At 35.5% G+C, this 21,204-nt stretch overlaps 2 protein-coding genes across 2 annotated transcripts; both read left to right on the top strand.

Moving 5' to 3' along the window:
- The first annotated feature begins 4,622 nt into the window (after positions 1-4,622).
- LOC103323661 (subtilisin-like protease SBT2.5) lies at positions 4,623-12,567 on the top strand. Its single transcript, XM_008225668.2, has 11 exons — positions 4,623-4,954; positions 5,733-5,948; positions 7,560-7,704; positions 7,812-8,206; positions 8,811-8,906; positions 9,001-9,073; positions 9,577-9,862; positions 9,998-10,323; positions 10,776-11,043; positions 11,370-11,651; positions 11,959-12,567. Exons 2-11 carry the CDS (start codon positions 5,764-5,766, stop codon positions 12,363-12,365), a joined length of 2,463 nt encoding a protein of 820 aa, XP_008223890.1. The 5' UTR covers positions 4,623-4,954; positions 5,733-5,763; the 3' UTR covers positions 12,366-12,567.
- A 4,156-nt stretch (positions 12,568-16,723) lies between these two features.
- Positions 16,724-19,761, top strand: LOC103323662 (Thioredoxin superfamily protein). Its single transcript, XM_008225670.2, has 6 exons — positions 16,724-16,963; positions 17,499-17,618; positions 17,712-17,790; positions 18,226-18,312; positions 19,121-19,183; positions 19,444-19,761. Exons 1-6 carry the CDS (start codon positions 16,908-16,910, stop codon positions 19,519-19,521), a joined length of 483 nt encoding a protein of 160 aa, XP_008223892.2. The 5' UTR covers positions 16,724-16,907; the 3' UTR covers positions 19,522-19,761.
- The last annotated feature ends 1,443 nt before the right edge of the window (positions 19,762-21,204 follow it).

Raw genomic sequence — 21,204 nt, forward strand, 5'->3', positions numbered from 1 at the left:
ACAATAGTCAAAGGACCTTATCAATAAGAAATAATAAAAGGATTAGATCAAACTATTAAGAGTATCCATAATGGGTTCCTAAACCGCATCCTTAGCTAAAATTTAGGGAGGAATTGAAAAAACCCATGTCCAACTATGCTCTCTATTCAGCTCCTAAAATAGGGAGACCTTTAGAGCTCCTAAATCTGAGGAGAAAGAAAATACTCATAGTGACTCCCTATAATTAAATGCTTATATATTCAATATTATTTTAAGAATTTATTTAATGCCAATTATTTTTTATTATTGCTTTTGTGTCTACACTTTATTCAAAAATTAAATTAAAATTTATTAAAAACATTTATGACTCTTTAAACTAGGGAGTATGGTTGGAGTTGAAATTTTATAGAGAGCTCCTAAAATAGTTTTCTAGTGTTTTTAGCTAAATTTTAACTAAAAAATAGAGAGCATGTTTGTGGATGCCCTAATATAACTTTCTAATTTATCCTTAAAAATTTCCTTTATTAATAACAATTTAACTGCTCTTAGAGCATCTATAACAAACTCCCTAAACCATCTCTTTAGATAAAATTTAGGAGGAAAGTGAGAAAACCCACCTCCAATCATGCTCCCTATCCAATTCCTAAAATAAGGAGACTTCTGGGAGCTCCTAAATCCGAGGAGAGAGAAAAGACTCCTAGTGGCTCTCTATAATTAAATGTTGCTTTACTTTAATGCTAACTACATTTTTTTTAATATGAAGAGGGTGCATTTATGCTAAATTAAAAAAGGAAATAAATAATTTATGATTCCCTAAACTAGAGAGGATGGTTAGAGTTGAAATTTTATAAGGAGCTCCCAAAATAGCTTTATAGTGTTTTTAGCTAAATTTTAACAAAAAACAAAAAAAGCATGATTGTGGATGCTCTTACTACTTCATACATATTGGGCCATATTGGATTAAACTAGATTATATTGGATTGGACTATGTTGTATTATTTAGGGATATTTAACAAAACTTTAGTATCATTTAGTTTGTTGGATTCCTGCCTCAGTTTTGCACAAGTTTAGTCATTTAAGAGAATTAAGTATAGTTTAGTTTACCAACTAACTCTTAGTCTAGTGATATTTCTCTTTCCAAGAATGGAAACATGTTCCAAGTTCACATCTCCATTACCCACTGATAGAAAGAAAAAAAAAAGTGTAGTCTAATCATGCTTAGCTCAATATAACTATACCGAGCCCTTAAAATGTCTACTAACACCATATATATACTCACCAAACATCTTGCCCTCTATTTTTCTTCTCCTATTTCATCTAAAATTTGTTACAACTTCAATTTGGGATGAAAAAGTGCATCATAACTTCATTTTCATAGTCCATAATGTCGCAGACCCACCCTTATGGCTTTATCCTTGAAGGAAAAAAAGATATCCAGAAATAGTGACAATAACCTAAATTTGATGGCAAACACATGACTTAGTGGCGGCAATTAGGCCTGAGCACTAGGTAAATCCAATCCTACTTCTAGTGGCAGAGCTAGCATCTATTGCTTTGTAAGCTCTATATGAACTTTAATTGAGCTGTTAGCTTGTTAGTAGAGTTTGTCACGAATTTGGTGCACGTAATCATAAGAGGAATTTCAGTTTGAGACATCTTCCGAATCCGAATAGAATGACAAAAAATACTATTAGATCAATAACTACTTTATAGATGCATTGATGGTTGGTTTATTTCCAATAAAAGTTAAACAAAACAACAAAGGAAGCAACTCTTGATCCACATTTTAAGCCTCAAACTTATGAGCAGGAATTGAAGTTACAAGAAAAGGGTATAGAAATCCAACATGAACTACAACATGGAAACACAAAAGAAAGAGAATAAAGTAGGAAGATTAATAAGCAAAGCAAGCAGCTTGGTTATTCATGGACCCATATGAAATGATCACGTGCACCGAAATCGTGTAAAGGACTGTTTGGATGAGCAATAATAAACTAACAATTTGTCAGTTTTGGATTATTTTTGGGCCACTGGATTGGTCTTAATCCAGTCCCATGTGATGTCCAAAGCTCAGCGACAAGTTCGGTGGGGGCAGCCCTCACATGTGCTCGGATAATAGTAACCCTCAACAAACAAAACTCCTTTTGTCCAATCCACAAACGGCATGCCAGAATTTTCTTTTTACCTTCTTTTTATTTTATTTATTTATAATTTCATAATTTTGCTTATTTGTTTGGTTTTCTATTTCCAAAATAAACAACGGCATGGATTTGAAAAAAAGAAAAAAAGAAAAAGGGTCCATACGAATTAAGTTTTTGTAGCGGATGGTGATTATTTGAAAATGACTTTAGAGGGCTGTCCTTTTCATGATCATGTAGAGGTAAATGTGATTTTGGGGGTGATTTTGGAGTAGTCTCATGGTCCTGCATCATCACAAGGAGTAAAGACTAAAGAAAAACAATTATGATAGGGAGGGGTCATCCTAACCACTACAACCAAAGGTGATTTAGATTTTTAATGACCACGATTAAAATAAAAAAACATTGTTAGTATCACAATCTTGACCTCAACTAGACGACTAAAACCCGTGTCTCTCTCTCTCTCTTTCTCTTAAAGAAAAAACTCAATAAAGGAGGCAGTTTGTTAGATAAAATTGAAATGAAAATGTGGATAATCAAATGACTAAATAATTTATGGTTTAACTTGGATAATTATTAAAAGATAACCTAAATATTGAATGGTTTCAGTTATTGATTTTCTTATTGAGAGGGCGATAATACACTAAACTCACACACACAACACGGATCCTTTGCACAAACACATATATCTTAGAGGTAATAAAAATGTGAAATTAAATTCATTAAGTGGTCTTACAAACAAAGGGCGTATATAAAACTGAAAATATGATCCCCCACACGTTTTCTTTTCCATAACAATAATTAACAAGTTTAGGGAGAATGTTGAGTCTGACTCAGTTGTTTTAGTTTTGAGGCATGATTTATATAAACACACCTTTTGACCTTGAAAACTTTCATATAGTTTTGAGTTGTAGACCCAATGTCCCATGAAGGAGGCCGAAAGATTTCCCAAAAGCGTGTTTAATTAATATATTATTCTCTAATATCATTAATCAATTTCAGTTTTTTTAGTACAAGAGATAGTCTAAACTAGAAGGGAGGGGTTTTCACCCCAAAAAACTTACTTAAACGAGGATAACACTGTTTCGTTATACCGATCAATAACACTATAACATATGGAAAAGTTATCCTACGTGTCATTGCGTTATTGATTGGGTATAGCAGAAAGTGTTATCCCCATTGCATGAGAGTTTCTCAATTCTCTCACACACAAAAGTGATGTTATGAGAGTTGAACTAGAGACTTAGTCTGCAAGTTAAGACCATTTTTCATTGAGCTAGATCCGTTGGCACCAACTTCAATTTTAAATTCCTACCAAAGCAAGATTATTTGTGACTTTGATATCAAAGCAACTTTAGTCTTTGTATAATGTTAGTTAGCTATCTAAAGTATGGTATGAGCTTTAAACGATGATACTTTTTATGTTGAATTATTACATTTGAGTTGAGCAACTATTTGTTTACATGACACAAATGGAGCCCTTGATATGAAAGCAAATCTAATAAATTTTTAATGTCAAAAAAGTAATCTAAAGCATAGTGTGAGCTCTATACGATTTTATTTCTTATGTTGAATTATTAGTTTTGAGCAACTATTTATTTATTATGACACAAATGGAGCCCATCCTTTCCACCCTCAACAACCAAAAAGTGAAAAAATAAAAGCAAAAATGTGTTCATTTCTTATACATTAAACACACAGAACAATAGATGGAGGAGAAGAAAATTGAAATTACCAGCTCTGCTTCCCAGAGAAACCACCAAATTAAAAGCTAATTAATAACTTATTTGCAATTAAAAAAAAGGACAAATCAAAATATCCATGTAAGAAAACCAACAACATATTAGTTGTTGGTTATAAAGAATAGTTGAGAAAAACGAAGGAGAGTCAAACTACACGTGATTATAAGTTTAATTTCTTTGTAGGTAGTTGGTTTTTGTGGGTATTGTATTTGTCATTCGTGGAGTAATTTATAAATGCAATTTCCCTACTGTTTGACCAAAAAAAAAAATCATCACCAATTTATGAGTCAGTTGCATTCATTGGTTCGTCGTCTCTAGCAAAATACTGATGACCTAAATCAGTTTTTGGTTGTAAGTTTTAACCATGACAAGTGCTTACTTTTTTTACTGCTGTAAAAAAGCCTTCCAAAAAAGTTAAAAAAACGTAGTATACAAAGGAATCTCCACCTGAAATGAGACAGACGGACCAAAAAACCCGAACCCGACCCGAACCCGAACCATCCCCCTCTCCCAGGTGCTCCCTCTGCCATCTGCCCTCGCGACAAAAACCACGAGGGCATTTTCGCCATTTCCAATAAACCGCCCCGACAGCTTGCGCGCGAATGTTCGCTCGCTCCAGCACGAAAACAGAAAACTTTGACCCTTCTCTCACTATAAGGAAAAATTCGTACGAAAATTAAACTAAAACCACCAAAAATTACCAAATAATTAAATAAATTAATTTCTTAATTTTATATATAATCCTCCATCATCTTCGGCTCGCTGTCTGATCCTCAGCTCCTACCAATTAAATCAGCGAATTTTTTTTTAAAAAATAAATAAAAACCCTAACTACCAGACTCTCTCTCTCTGTCTCTGTCTCTCTGTCTCTCGCTCTCGTTCAGTCACTCTCGCACTTCACTGCTCACTGAAAATTCCATCAACTTCACAGCTTTGAGCTCTTTCTCAGACTCAGAGCTTCACTCTGCTCTGCAACAACCAAGCGCAATGCGATCCGCATTCTGATCAAATCTCAGTCCTCCGTTCCCCATTCAAGCCTACATGTAAATCTAAGCTCTCGTCCTCCTCATCGATTCGTCTCTTGGATCTCTGCAAGTAAGCAACCACTGCTGGCTTTTGAATTTTTATATAATACCTGAATCTCTCTGTCTCTCTTTTTTTCTTTAAATGTGAATGCGATCTTCTTTTGTTCTAGCTGATTATTCTTTGCTTGGATCGCTAACAAAGTGGTTGCTTTTGTTTTGTTATATTTTAGTATATTTCTAAAATTCATGAGATTCATTTTTACTTTTTTTAAGATGCTTAGTAATGGAAGCTACTTTTTTTTTGAGTGCTTCTTTGTGATCTTGAAGCTACTCTGCATTATCTCTTCCACTCAGTCAGTCACGCACTTATTCACTCATCGAACTTTGATTTCTTAGACTCAAAGACCCTTTGTGCTTGTTTAACGACTTCAGCAATCTGATCCTACCACAAGTTGGTACATATTTAATTTCTGTATATAGTTTGGGTCTCCAGTTTCGGACTTTTAGTAATATTAGCATTCTAATTCTTTCTCTGGGTATTTTGTTTCCTATTCAGATTTTGAGTTTCTATTAATTCATTATTGTTTTCAACTTCACAGCTGTACATAATACTTAAATGAAAGGGAGATTAAGCTAATTTTTTGTTTCCAATGAATTTATAATCCTTCCATATCCCAGGAACCAGAAAAAGAAAATTTGCTTACTTTGATTTCTTTGAGCTTGTAATGGTGAAAGCCTCCGGTCGTCGTTATTTGTGGTCATTGTCCTCATAAGTATTGTGTTTTTTAATTTAGTATACTTAGGGATCAACTTCGTATTATTCACTCTTGATGATTCTGATTATTCAGATCTTGTGGAGTACTGAAGTTGGATACTTGAATGGTAAAAATGAGGGCTGCGGAGTTTGGGTGTGCGGTTGCAGTATTATTTGCCCTTTTAATTGTTGGCAGAGCTGATGTTTACATTGTGACAATCGAAGGAGAGCCTATTATAAGTTATAAGGGTGATGTTGATGGTTTTGAAGCCACTGCTGTGGAATCTGATGAGAAGATTGACCCAACTAGGTATATGCAAAAAATTTCCCTTGAATTTTTTGTCATATATTTTTATATTTTCTATATATGCAAATATATTTATACATAAAATCCATATAGCATGTATATTAATTTGTGTATATATGTTTAGCTATATTATGTAGACAGAAAAGTTTCGTATAGATTAGAATCTTATCCTATTTCCAACCACTCATAGACAGCCTGAGATGCTTTTACTATTCCAAAAAGCATTGAAATTTAATTTCTATGTCATTATTGTTGCACATAGTCCTATTGGGGTTCTAGAATTCGGAGGTTCTTTGTTGGACCAAAGACTTTCCCGAATAACTTGTATGTTGTTGGGTCTTATGAATTCTAATTCTATGGTTGACTTTGCATTTTAATGTCTAATCATGTATAAGCAAGTTTTGTTTCTTACAAAAAACAAAAATAAATCATGCATAAGCAAGTTTACGAATATCCTTAGGTGTGTAAAATCTAAACTAGTTTCAAGGTGGATATGGCATTGTAGAGATGGTGGGAAATGACTTCAACATCAATCCATCCAAGCAACACTGGGTATTGGTTTTTGCTTGCACTCAGGACCTGTTGCTGTCTAGCTCACTTCTTTTATCTATTTGCTTGCCCTAATTATATTAGAAATGATAACTTCAGCACAAACAGAGATACACTGTTCTTATTCCATCCAAGAAAGCTTAGGTTAAATGGTTTTGCTTGCACTCAGGAACTGACATTGTCTAGCTCAATTGTTTTACTAATTGCTTGCCATAATTATTCTAAAATGATAACCACTCAGCACGAACAAAGTTATGTTGTTCTTAATTGTTACTTGTATGAGAGCATTTACTTAGGGCCAGATGGCTGTTGCATGAAAATCAAGAATCTGTCCAAATTCGTGTGGGTTTTAAATGTACGAATCTAATGGCATGGACGGAGAGTCATTGAAAAGAACTATTACCATCTGTAGAACTACTTTTATTGGACCATTTATGAAACCATATGAAGTGCAACGAATCCTCTATATATTTTGCTAATATTCGGCATTTGATTGATGGTTTTCCTCAAGAGATAAATATATCGTAAAATTCATCCAACGAATCAAACTAGCAATTTTGTTTTTTCTTTTATTTTATGAAATGGTCAAACAAGTTAAAATACAGTTCTATCCAATATGTTTGTGTTTATTATGGTAATCATTCCTTTGTTATTGCTTATTACCATCAAAAGGTTTTTGTAAACCGAATGTGATAAAGATTCTTAAGAAATCTTACAAAATGTTTCCCACCCTAAATAGTTGCTGGCATATATACACTAATTAGTTTCATCCATATGTTTCCTAATTTATTCAGATATAACTACTATTATGCGACAACTTATATGCAACTAGTTACTTTGTCCGGAAAAGATTGCATTTCAATATCATCTCATGGTCAATCTTTTCAATATCATCTCATGGTCTATATAGTGCACTTCCCTCATCCTAAATTATATCATATATTTGGCGAGATATTCCCCTTTACCGGAGGGGTCGTTATCTCTCTGTTTTTGAACCTGAAAATGAACTTTGTTAATTAACATTTTGTTATCTCAATTTTTCCCGTTCTTGTGGTCTTCTTTCAGTGAATCAGTCACGTCCTATGCCCGACACCTTGAGAGTAAACATGATATGCTTCTTGGGATGTTGTTTGAGCAAGGGACTTACCAGAAACTCTACAGCTATCAACATCTTATAAATGGCTTTGCAGTCCACATTTCTCATGAACAGGTGAAACCTTGGACAGACACTTCCTCTTTGTAACACTTGTTTGAGTCACCAATATTGATATCTACTCTTGCATTACCGTTTTCTTACGCTGTTCCTTATATTAGTAGGCAGAAAAATTGATGCGTGCTCCTGGTGTGAAATCAGTGGAGAGAGATTGGAAGGTTAGGAGACTTACAACCCACACCCCACAGTTTTTAGGGCTTCCAACTGGAGTATGGCCGACAGGAGGTGGCTTTGATAGGGCCGGAGAAAATATTGTGATAGGATTTGTGGACTCAGGGATTTACCCACAGCATCCAAGCTTTGCGTCCTACAACTCTGATCCTTATGGACCTGTTCCAAAGTACAGAGGTAAATGTGAAGTCGATCCAGACACCAAGAGGAGCTTCTGTAATGGGAAGATTATTGGAGCCCACCATTTTGCCAAAGCTGCAATAGCAGCTGGGGTATTTAATCCTTCTATTGATTTCGCCTCTCCTATGGATGGTGATGGACATGGAAGGTTAGGTCCCGTACTTCTGTTATACGTTCTTCATGGGAACCTTGCTATTGTGTATTTTCTCTATTTCATTCTGACTGGATATTTAGTTTATATCAGTCTTTCATGCATATACAGAAACATATTAGTTTCAAAGAAAAGAGTAACTTTTACACTCTGTTAAGCATAGATAAATACCACGACTGGCAGCAATTGGAGAGTCCAATTATTAAGCTTAGAAACACTTCCATATAATAAAAATATTTCATTATGTTATTGCGTGAACACACAGACGAGGACATTTCTTAAAACATGTACATCTATATTTATTCAAAATCAATGGATGAGCATACGGATAACAATGTGCTGACAAAAGTATCATACACTTATAATTGATAGATTTCAGAAGATGGAACTTTTGGGTTTCACTGTTCAAGTGAGTAAAACCATGACAACCACAAAAGTTATTCATTCCTACTTGGAGTTGATAGGAACTGTTTTGCTCTTGTTTATAGCAACATTTATTTGTAACACAAAATCTGTTGATCTTTTCCTTTCCCCCTTTCTGCTGGAGATTTTTGTTTTGTTTTGTTTTTCTGTCTGAAGCTTTTTTTTCTTTGTCTGCCAGTCACACTGCAGCAATTGCAGCTGGAAATAATGGAATTCCTGTGAAAATGCATGGTCATGAATTTGGGAAAGCAAGTGGGATGGCTCCACGTGCCAGGCAAGGGATCATAACTTCCTCCTGTCATGTCTTGAATCCAAGGAATAAATATCATTCTTTCTTTTAATCGATACACATAAATTGTTGTGTCCAGAATTGCTGTATATAAAGCCCTCTACAGGCTTTTTGGAGGTTTCGTTGCTGATGTAGTAGCCGCAATTGATCAGGTGCGCAATAATTCCATGAAAGAACAAATACGTTGGGTGATGCTAGTAGTGCTGTTTTTTGTGTATGTTTGAGTGTGTCGGGGTGTCTTTTGTTGTGTGTGGGGTATGTGCACATGTAGATATAACCTGTTCTCTTATTTGAGTTTTGTTCATCCATGTTCCCTGAGATTATATTCTTGCTTACTTTGCAGAACTCTAGCAATCTGTTTAGCATGTGATCTGATTTACCATCTTTGCTTTTATTTTGTATTTGACTCTTTAGCAATAAGAGAAAAAGAAAAGAAAGTATTTTTGATTCTCCACTTTAGCACATCTGTCTCCATTATCTTACACCAAAAAGAGGGTAAACATTTAAGTTGGTTGCGTATGAACTTCAGCATATTTCGAAGATAAAATGAATAGATATTGTCTTACCCCAACTAGTTTTACATTCTTTTGGGATACTACCTTTGGTTGCTATGTCCTGGAATGGTGATTCTTAATTCAAAATAATTTTTGAACAGGCTGTATATGATGGAGTGGATATACTGAGCCTTTCAGTGGGACCAAACAGTCCTCCAGCTACCACCAGGACCACTTATTTGAATCCTTTTGATGCCACACTTCTTTCAGCTGTGAAAGCAGGTGTATTTGTTGCACAGGCAGCTGGAAATGGAGGACCTTTTCCAAAAACTTTGGTTTCCTATAGCCCTTGGATAGCATCTGTTGCTGCTGCCATCGATGATCGCAGATATAAAAACCATCTGATGCTTGGAAATGGAAAAATATTAGCTGGAATTGGGTTGTCACGTGAGTATCTATTTTGAGAGCAAGCGTTTGTATTCAGTAACCTTTTGTTCAATAGCATTTTCGTTAGTTGCCCCTTCTCTAAATTTCTGCATTTCGCAAGCTGACGTACTTCCTCCTGTGTTCCCCCTTTTGCAGCATCAACACATCCAAATCGAACGTACACATTGGTTGCTGCAAATGATGCTCTTCTTGATTCTTCAGTAGTGAAGTATAGTCCCTCAGATTGCCAGAAACCAGAAGTTTTAAACAAGAACTTGGTTCAGGGGAATATTCTTCTTTGTGGCTATTCATTCAATTTTGTTGTTGGTACTGCATCAATCAAGAAAGTGTCAGAAACAGCCAAAAGTCTTGGTGCAATCGGCTTTGTTCTTGCTGTGGAAAATGTTTCCCCAGGAACAAAATTTGATCCTGTTCCTGTTGGCGTTCCTGGGATTCTAATCACTGACGTTAGCAAGTCATTGGTAATTATTTCAACTTTTCTCCTTACTGATATGGTTCCCTTTTTTTCTCTTTTTGAAACAAAATTCTAAAGATTTGAGTTGTCTCATAATAAGTCATGAGTCTGGAACATTCTCCAAGTGTTTCGCGAAATTTGATTAGAGGACTACAGTAGCTATAGCCAAATTCTGTCATAGGCTTGTCATATTTGAAAAGTGGACAGGACCAGGAACAAATTTATACAGGGAGAAAGGAAAATATATTATATAGTCAGGCAAATTTATTTTTGTCATGTCTTAGTAGCATATGAGCTTGATCCTAATAACTGTTGCTTTATTTATTACCTGTTACAGTTCATGTGAACTACTGTTTAACTCTTGGCTCCTTTCTCGTCTTATGTATGTTCTAACTTTTCCCCTTTCATGCAATGATGTGCGTCATTGGTGCTTGGTGCTCTGGCTTTGCCGTTATTCAGGATCTTATAGATTATTACAACATTTCTACATCAAGGGATTGGACTGGTCGTGTGAAGAGCTTCAAAGGTATAGGTAGCATTGGGGATGGTTTGATGCCTATACTCCACAAATCAGCACCACTGGTGGCACTATTCTCTGCTCGAGGACCCAACATCAAAGATTTCAGCTTCCAAGATGCAGACCTTCTCAAACCAGATATTCTAGCCCCTGGTTCTCTGATTTGGGCTGCTTGGTCTCCAAATGGAACCGATGAGCCTGATTACGTTGGTAAGAATTGAATCAAAGCGTTTAAATGTTCTCTCCCCAGATTTTGATGTTTCAAGCTTTCCCCATACAACAGTCTATCAAACTTTAGTGCCGTAGTGCAGTTATTATGTGGTTTGGACATAAATGTTAAAAATAGGTTTTTGAGGTATCAAAATTTTGGTGAGATAACGCTCGTTTTGCTAAGAAAATAAGGTGAAGTATTCAGAATTTTTTGTCAGTAATTGCTTTTCCTTGTCTTTCTCAGCTGTCAAATTAAACCCAAGGCAATAACAATTGTACCTCTAGAGATTCAATTTGGCATATTAACGGATTATTTGCTATGACAGGGGAGGGATTTGCTATGATTTCTGGAACAAGTATGGCTGCACCACATATAGCAGGAATAGCTGCTCTTATAAAGCAAAAGCACCCTCATTGGAGCCCTGCTGCCATCAAATCAGCCTTGATGACTACATCAACAACTCTGGACAGGGCTGGAAGACCTCTTCAAGCACAACAATATTCCGAAACACAAGCCATGAAGCTGGTCAGTGCCACCCCTTTTGATTATGGGAGTGGCCATGTTGATCCAAGAGCTGCCCTGGATCCTGGACTAATCTTTGACGTGGGTATGTATTTTTCTACCTCTTTATAAATGATTTTACGCTACTGGACTTGAAGTAAATCCCCATGTAACTTTGGAAATATGGATTGTCCAAACCAGGGAAGAAAATAGGGGGTGGGGACGGGGGGATTAGGAAGCATGAGGAAATCAATATTATAACATACATTTCCCATAAATGTTAAAGAAAAGTTTGTAGGTTGCCTTCCAGAGCACTGCAGATATTTCCTCCTGGGATGAAACAGATTATTCTGTTGAATTATATTTGGCCTGTTATCTGATGAAATCTCAATCCAATTTTTATTGGATTTTAGGTTATCAGGATTACTTGGGTTTCTTGTGTACAACACCTGGTATTGATGCTCGTGAAATAAGGAACTACACAAACTGCGCCTGCAATTACACCATCGGCCACCCATCAAATTTCAACTCTCCTTCAATCACAGTATCTCATCTAGTGAGAAGTCAAACAGTTACACGCACAGTCACAAATGTTGCTGAACAAGAAACTTATGTGATCACAACAAGAATGGCTCCAGCCATTGCCATTGAAGCCAACCCTCCGGCAATGACTCTGAAACCCGGTGCATCACGAAGGTTCTCGGTGACTCTCACAGTTCGGTCTGTGACCGGAGCCTACAGTTTTGGAGAGGTGCTAATGAAAGGTAACCGGGGCCACAAGGTGAGGATCCCGGTGGTTGCCATGGGTTACCAACGATAGTTTGGGTTGGTTAAATTAAAAATTTTAACTGTCGTGGTTGTAATATTCTTTGTAATCTGTGGGAATAAGGTGTGAGGCTAGATGTATGTGCCTGAAATATATATGTATGTGGAATAGCTGTAAAGAGAACTGGTATGAGGGGTGACTCCTAGTTTCTTCCGCTTATAAGTTTTGCTAATTTGATTTGGTACAAGTTTTGTTCGTTGATTTTTGAACATCACTTTAATGCATCATCTCAATTGGGCAACTACCCTGCATCTCTGCTCCAATATAATTTAGCCTTGCAACCATTTTTTTTGGTACTGGGAAGGGGTCTTACACAAATATTCATTGGGTGTGTGGAGTTTCGAACATCTGCCCACATAAGTGGGAGGTGGAAGAGCTAAACCATTGAGGTATATTCCACTGTCGTGTTTTAAATTCGAAGAAAGAACATACTTGGTCAGTTTAGTCATTTTCAAAATTTAAAAAGAAAAAAAGGGAAATGGTTGTGACATTTAGCCTTTTTTTTTTTTTTTGGGTCAACCGACACTTAGCCTTGTAAGAATTGAATAAATGCAAATGTTATTCCCATGATCTTGAAAAGTCTAGTTGAATGCATGAAGGATATGGGATGAAATACAGTCATTCTATGGTAAAGGGCCTATGGTAAATATTGGAGTGTAAATCCATCAGCGTTGATTGAGAAGAGGGCTTTGGCAACCCAACGGATCATTAACTTTGAACAACCCAACGGAAAGGTCAACTTAGCATTATTACCAAAATAAAATAAAATAAAATAAAATAAAATTACAATGCAATCATAATATGGGCTTAGTCAAGTTAGTTAAAATGGATATGCTCCCCACTCTTTATTCGAGTTGGAGTCCCTCTTCTCATAGTTTAGATTAAATTAAAGTAAAATATCACTTGTATAAAAAATATTTATAAAAAAAAAAAAGAAAAAAAAAATTACAACTATGAAATTAACTATGTATTAAAGTCGTGCCATGCACTCCAATATTTACTGCTAGACTTCATCCTAAAGCCCAAATGGAATTGTTGATGTAGTCAACGAACTTTCTATGTTGTAGGAGTCTTATTTTTCTGTTCTTTTGGTTGGAAGGAGTCTTATTTTTCTTGCTAGAATCAATCAGCATAATCAGTGGACATAAAAGAAAAAAAGGGTAACTCTTGGAAGGATAGGGATCTCGATCTGAGTTGGCAATATGGTTAGTTGTTAACTATCAGTTACGCTATGGTTAGTCAAGAGTTGGTTAGGTTAACTCTATATTAACTGAGAGAGTCTGTATTGAGGAGTTTAGTTGAGAAATATTGTATTCTGTTCTTGTAAAAGAAATAATAGCACTCTATTGTTCTTCAGATATTGAGTCAAGTAGAAGGCAGGTTTTATCGATACTTACGTGATGAGTTTCATAGTGAATAATAAATACAATGGGTTAGTTTTTTAACACATGACACAATTCTAAAGGGAGATGAGGCCACACCAAAGTTTAAGTGAACAAAAACGCTCTCACTATCATTCCAAATGTACAATAAACAAAAGCAAATAATTTTGATTCACGGGGAGCGCTCAAGTCGTAACCAGTTAACAAGATAATACGACATGACCCATTCATTTGAGTCTCTTTAGTAATGTGATATTATAATCTGAAATGAGCATTTTTAAGTCATTATTCAAAGATCATAATGTCAATTTTAGTCATTTAATTGAGATCAAATAAATAGATGGATGTTAAACAATAAAATTAATCATATGTTAAGATCCGGTTTGGGATTGCTTTTTCTTTTCTTTTTTTGGGTCAAAAATATGTTTCACTTTAAAGTTAAGCAATTTAAGGTGTTTGGTAAAAATAAAATATCATGATTACTTTAAAAGCAATCCCCTTTAAAAGCAGCTTCTATGTTGCTTTTCAAAGTTGCTTTCAAAAGAAGCATGGATGAGTCTTCAATGAATTTTTTCAACTCCTATAATGACATCGTTTACCACCACCACTATCACCAGCTCTACCTTCATCACCATCACCACTTCCACCCAACCACCTCCTTCTTCACCACCACCACCTTCACCTCCTATACACCCCCACCCCCACCTCCTTCACCACCTCCTCTTTCATCTCCACATTCACCCTCATCACCACAACCACCACATGATTAACATATAACACTTTCAAGATTATGTCTACTTTATTCATTGTTCACAGTTAGAACAGCTTTATATTAAAATTACCAAACGGTTTTGACATTATTTTTTATACTAACAACACTTTAAAAATAAGGAGTTGATTTTCCCACTCCTCTTTTTTCTACTTACACTCTTTTTGTTGTTATAGTAAAAGTTTTTTTAAAAAAAGGAGTGTAAATGGACAAAATGGAAGTGGAAAATCACCACCCTAGAAATATTGTTCATCTAACATACAACTGCTTTACTTTACTTTATTGCTCATTATTTTTAAAGCACATCATAAACTTTTTTTTTTTGGGAGACTAAAGTTGGAACTTAACTGGTTGGTGACCATGCAAGGAGAGAAATCTTTTTTTAAAGAATTCACAACCTTTGGTTACGTGAAAAGTCTTTGGTTTCATATATCCTCACACAAAATTCCCTTATGCTTTTATTTTTTCAAGAAACCATGGATTTCTTAAGGAATCCTTTACATTTACATGTATTTAGTTTGAAAGTTGAGAGGTTTTTCTGTATTTTTTGAAAAAGTTTTGCTTTTTCCAAAAGTGAAATTTTTTTTGTGGCTAAAACTTAAATTTACTTTTTTTTTTTGAAGTAACAGTAATCCCGAACTGACTAAAGTTGTGTTAACTTCAACATTATAGGGTTGGTGCTAATTCATCTCTGATTACTTTCTTATGACTCTATTTTGATAGATCAAAATATTATGTTTTCATTATCTCGACTATTTGGTGCGATTGAAAGATCAATTGATTGTAGTTTATGTCATATAGGATTCTAAGAACAGATTTCACAAGATAACCGTGGATTTGGAGAATAAGTTTTGTTACGTGCATCTCTTTAGAGTTTTCATATAGAGTCTAAAATTCCAAGAAAGTTTCATATATTTGAGATAAATATCAAGTGTTCCTCAAACACAATAATCCTTCTTTATGCTTGGTCTAAAAATTTTAATCCCTCAAGAAACCATGGGATTTTGCTAGTGTGCTTTCCTATAGTGGAGTTAGCTGCCAGGAAAGCAGCACATCCTAGGATTGATAACTCTCTCCTGCTTTAAAAGTTAATTTTGTTTATTGCAAAATATTCGAATTAGCTGTTTAACCTTTCTAGGCATATATGACATCCTACAGTATTATCAGTTACAGATGTTATCTCTCTGCTATCATTCAGTTCACCTGTGTTACATATTCTCAAATTTGAATTGGATTACCAACTCCTAGAATATGAGGAATGGGATGATCTGGGGAAGATTATTAGACACAGAAAATACATAACTAAAAGAGGAACTCATCATAAACCCAAACACAAACGAAAACCAGAGCAAAGCATTCTGCACTATGAAAATCACACAACCAATATGGTGGTTATAATAAAACCATACGGACACAAGCACAACCATGAAGCTAAATTATAAAAGGGACACTTTATTACATTTTCGATGAAAAAAAAGAAGTCATGTTTTGGGTGGTGAGATCATGAGATAGGTGAAGCAAAAGAGATATAAATCAAAACTAAGAATGGCTTTTGGCTATTTGTTCAGCTGGTGGGTGGTGAGATCTTGAGATGAGAGAGAGAAAGAGATGTTGAGTTCTGTTGAGACGATAAAGAAGAAGAGTCTTGAACCACCAATAAAGGGATATTTCGTTTATTATTACTATTTTTAATAGGAACTAACGTTGTTAGCAGACTATTATATTAAGGAACGTCTGTCAAATGTTAAGAAGGGGACAGGGAATTGGGGATAATAGATCTCATCTCATCTCATCCCTGTTAGGGGTGGGCACAATTTTGGGTTAACCTGATTATAGCGAGTTGAGTTGGCCTAAAAATAATAAGCGGGTTTTTGGTTTAAAATATCATAAACCGTTATGTACGAATTAAAATTAAAACTTAAAAGTAGACTAAATTTTGAATTAATCTGACCGAACCATCCAATCCGATCACAAAAAGTTTGGATTGGCCCAATAATAAGCAAGTCTTAATCCAAGAAATTATAAACCGCTATATATCGAGTTAGGTTAGTGTTGAAATTAAAAGCGACACAACTCAACCCATGCCCATGTTATAAGGTTTAGCGAGGAAGTGTGACGTGGGAGAATCTAAGAGGCTTTACAAAGCTAAGTGGGCCCACTAGCCAACTAGGCTATAAGTTCATGTAATTTGTCGGGTCTTATTTTATGTTATTTGAGAAATTCTAATAAAATCGGTTATAAGTTCATGTAACGATCAAATATCCAAATTAAAATATATCAATTAGTTTATATATTTCTCTAGAATTCTGCTGTTTATTATCACTCGGGGTGTGATTTGGCACTGCGTAACGACACCAGCTGGGTATTGGTGCGTTGATCAAATCAATGGGGGAGCCATCACTTTTTGATAAAATGATCAACCATCTCCGTGCAACTTCCAAGTATGAGCATTAGTATTCTCTACTTTATCACTTCTGTCTACAATTTGTTGTCGGTCTGAGTCATGCGTGCAAGGTGTTCGACAAAATGCCTCAAAGAGGCCGAGGCTCAGGCTCAGGCCGGGAAGGGAGCCAAGGGCAACTAGGAAAGTTGTTTTCTTTTTATAGAATCTTCAATCTCAATTGAGATAATGTCTGCATTTCTTACTGTCTTTCCTATATTCAATTACTACCATTTGGTGTTGATGAATTGTATCCAAATTCTCTGTTGTTCCTTGGACAGTTCTTTTCTTCCTTTTAAAGTTTAAATTCAAGTATGTGGTAATATATTGAAACCTTTGGTGTAGATGGTAGTACCTTTATAAAATTTCCCGAACTAAGTTAAATTACTATATCCATATGAAATTTTGATTGATGCAGTAGGGTTTAGGCAGTTCTTGATTGTGGGTTTTCCCTAGGAAGCCTCTTGTCTAATCCACTTGACTTTGTTACGTTTGTACCACTCCAGTCTCCTTATGTTTTTTGTCTGTGATATAAGGTATTATACTGGTTATCCAAAGGATATTGGGCCATCAAGGATCATCCATTTTACATCAGAACGTGAGTTTGTGCAGCTCCTTCACGAAGGCTATCCCGTGGTTGTTGCATTCACCCTCAGGTCATCTAGAGTTGGTCTCCACCATTTTTTATTTTACATTTTATTCCTTTACTCTTCAATTGAAAGTCTAAATGCTCGCTTTGGATAATGCAGGTGTAATCTCACAAAGCATCTTGATAGCGTATTGGAGGAAGCCGCAGCCGAGTTTCATCCGCATGTAAAATTTATGCGTGTAAGTTATGTTTAAATGATGTCTTAACAAGCATTAGTTACGTTTTAGAAAATAAATACTAATGTCAATTTCTAATAATATATCTTTTTGCTTAAAATTATGAATGTTAAAATATGTTGATGCACACTAGTATGATCCTTCTGCAAGCATATATTAAGCAACATATATGTGAATTAAAAGCCGTGTCTTTACCCTTGGCACTTTAGCCCATTTGCATTATTGGCATTCTTCCTAAACAGGGAGGTCTTGTGTTTAAAGTAGAGAGCTAGCCCCTGTTGGTGTAGCTCAGCCACCCTTAAAAGAGCAATGTCAATGATGAATGCATGATTTCCTGATTTTTGAGCCAACTTTCACATAATTTTATGTTCATCTTCCCTTAGAACCCCCTAATATTCTATGATATAATTTTTTTTTTCATGCTCTGGCATATTTCAGGTTGACTGCCCAAAATATCCTGGATTCTGTATTACCCGGCAGAGGAAGGAATATCCATTTATAGAAATATTTCATAGTCCCCAACAAGTAAGACAGGATCTTTTTCGTATTCCAGTCATGTTTTAACTGTAACCTGTGGAGCTTATCATAGTTGAAGTAGTTTGAATTATTTTTTATGCGAACATCTCGCACTTGAAAGAACCTACGACTTCTTAATTTTGCTTGCACTTAGGAACATATTTTATGTATTTTCTTTTCAACTATTGTTGATAATGACTTTTGACTGTCATGCCTAAAGATAGAATCAGTTGTAGTGAGGCTTGGATCCTTTACCTCTCTTACTCCAGTTAAAGCTTTAAAGATTCCTAATCCAGGTGGACAGTGGCTGCTGGGTAGCTCATAGCTCATATATCATGGTTTATATAGTTTCTGGGAAAGTGTTGCAAAAGAAAAAGAAAAAAAGGAAGATAATGGGAAATGAAACAATATTTTCTCTCTCTATTTTTTATGTATTTATTTTGTTTTACATTGAACTAGAAGCAATTTGCCTTCAGCATTTGAAACAATTCTTGGTTTTTTTTAACATTGAACTAGAAGCAAGTTGCCTTAGAAAGAAACAATTCTTGGTGGAATGTAAATGATCAGAGTTGCGAGATGACATTTGGTTGTTCATTGTAGTTTGTTATGGCCAATCTGCTTCATCATGTTACCAATTTTAGGCTGAATTTGTGCCTAGCAGGAAGTTTAGTGAAAGTAGTGCTTCGCTTTCCATGACATGCTTTGTAGACAGGCTGATGGTTTTCTTTTGTCCTAGTTGATAACTCCTTGAAATTACGCCCCTTAGGCACTATGCCACTGCTCATCTTTCAGCTTATTGAAAATCTTTCTGGTGCAGACGCTTAACCAGGGAAGGGTTGCTGATCCAAATATTACAAAGTATGCTGTGAAAGTTCTACCTGTAAGTTTCCAAGCTTGCTTACAAATTATGATGTTATTATCCTAAGAGGTGGACCTTCACTATCATATTTTGACCTGATTTGATCACTCTGTTATTTAGCGAGGTCCATGAATAGCCATTTTCATTCTTATGTATTCATGCAGATATGATTCAGCATCTTTTTTCCCCCTCCTTTATGGAAACTATAGATTCAGTGTCTGAGAATTATAATTTCCCCAAACTAATGTATTGTCTGTTTTGTTGTATCTGCACGTGTCCAGTTCAATTACGACACTAGTGCCTATGGATTTAGAGAATTTTTCAAGCGGCATGGAATACAGGTTTCAAATCCACAGTGAAAATCTTGTGAGGAATGAGTTCCAGTTTGCGATTGAATTAAATTTGGTTTGTTGGAAGATCAGATTATAATTCTATATAATGTAAGAAACCTGGGCCTATTTGTAATGGTTTGACATCTTTGAACAAAGGTTAAAGTTTTTGTTTGTTCTATTATTCAACAAATATGTAATGTCTGTAGATCTTCTTTGGTTTTGTTGCACTTTTTGTTTACAATTCCATTCCGTTAGGTCTTTATAAAATAGTTCAGTGTTAATAGCATGCTCAGAAAATTAGGTGGATAGTCTGGTTATTTCTAACAAGAAATCTCTAGCCTTAATTCCACCTTTGGAGAGACACCTACTTTTGCTTCTTGAATCATTCCATTGTCGTTTGAATTGGTCAAGGCAGTGTGCCCGTCCCCTTTGCACTCGAGTTCTATCCCCTCCCCGTACATTAGAGAAGTGTTTTGAAGGTGCTTGATTGGTGGATCCCATTGACCTCAGTATCAGCTCTCTTGAGCTTCCCTCGTTCTGGGCCTGCCCTTCTTGTGGTTGTTTGCCTTCGGGCTTAATTGAGGTTCATTCAGATTGAAAAAATGATACAAATTGAGAAGTCACATTTGCCGTCAGCATTTTTATTTATTTATAATAAACTAATCTACAAAAATAAAAAATAATATAAAAAAATCTCCCCCGAGTAGAATCCAGGAAAAACTCGTTTTTCTTTTGACCGAACCTTAAAGTAGAATTGGATCTATTGTTTTATGTAAGAAGATTGTAGATGTTTTGACCTTAGGCTAAAGTCCCCATTTCTTTCATTTAGAGAATGATTTGATAAGATCGGCTTAAAAAGAATTTTTTTCTAGGGATGCGGATGTGTCGATGCTTCATGTTGTTCGAAGCTCTAGACGTTTCTATTGGCAACGACAAATAATTGCAGGAACAAGAATCTCGTTCAGCAAGAGGCTGGGTTTTTGGTCTTTCTAGGTTTCAAGCGCCGCTCCTTTGGTTAGTACTCCAAATTGGATTTCTTTCTTGTTGGTTCAAAGTAATGCTCCTTTTATTTAGTTTAGAATGAAGCAAAAGGTCTATGAAAGAGTGTTTTTTATTTTTTATTTTTTTTTTGAGTTACATCGATAAGGGGGAGGGGCCACACACTCTTTGGGATTTGAAGGTGGGTCATGGGGAACACCCAAGGACCCAGCTATGAAAGAGCATTGAAAGTGGTTTAGTTGAGATGTTGATTTTGCAACATGACAACAAATAGAAATAAACAATTTGACGTTGTCTAGATTTCATATGATCGATTCAATATTAGGAGATTGACATTTTGCTGGATTTGGTGGCCTCATGCCACGGATTGCATACCTAAAACGACAATTTCTACACAATGTAGTCTGGGACTCTTGGGAGATAACTCCTTCCCGTCTCATCTTTCAACAATAAAAAGTTTTTTGTTTTGTTCTTTATACAAGCAATATTGGCTTATGGGTAATCAAACCTAGGATCTCGGATGAAGGGGTAAATGCTTTTAACTTAACGATTTAAGCTACAAGCTCCTTGCTCAAAAATTAAAAGTTTGTTACCCTTTCTGGTATGAGATGAATTCTTTGGATGCAATATATATAAAAAGGGTGTAGTGGTAAGGACTTAATCTATGTACGACCATTTGATATGAATAACTCTTTACAATAAGACCATAAT

Source organism: Prunus mume, linkage group LG2, assembly GCF_029339155.1.
Source record: "Prunus mume cultivar Tortuosa linkage group LG2, ASM2933915v1, whole genome shotgun sequence".
NCBI lineage: Eukaryota > Viridiplantae > Streptophyta > Magnoliopsida > Rosales > Rosaceae > Prunus > Prunus mume.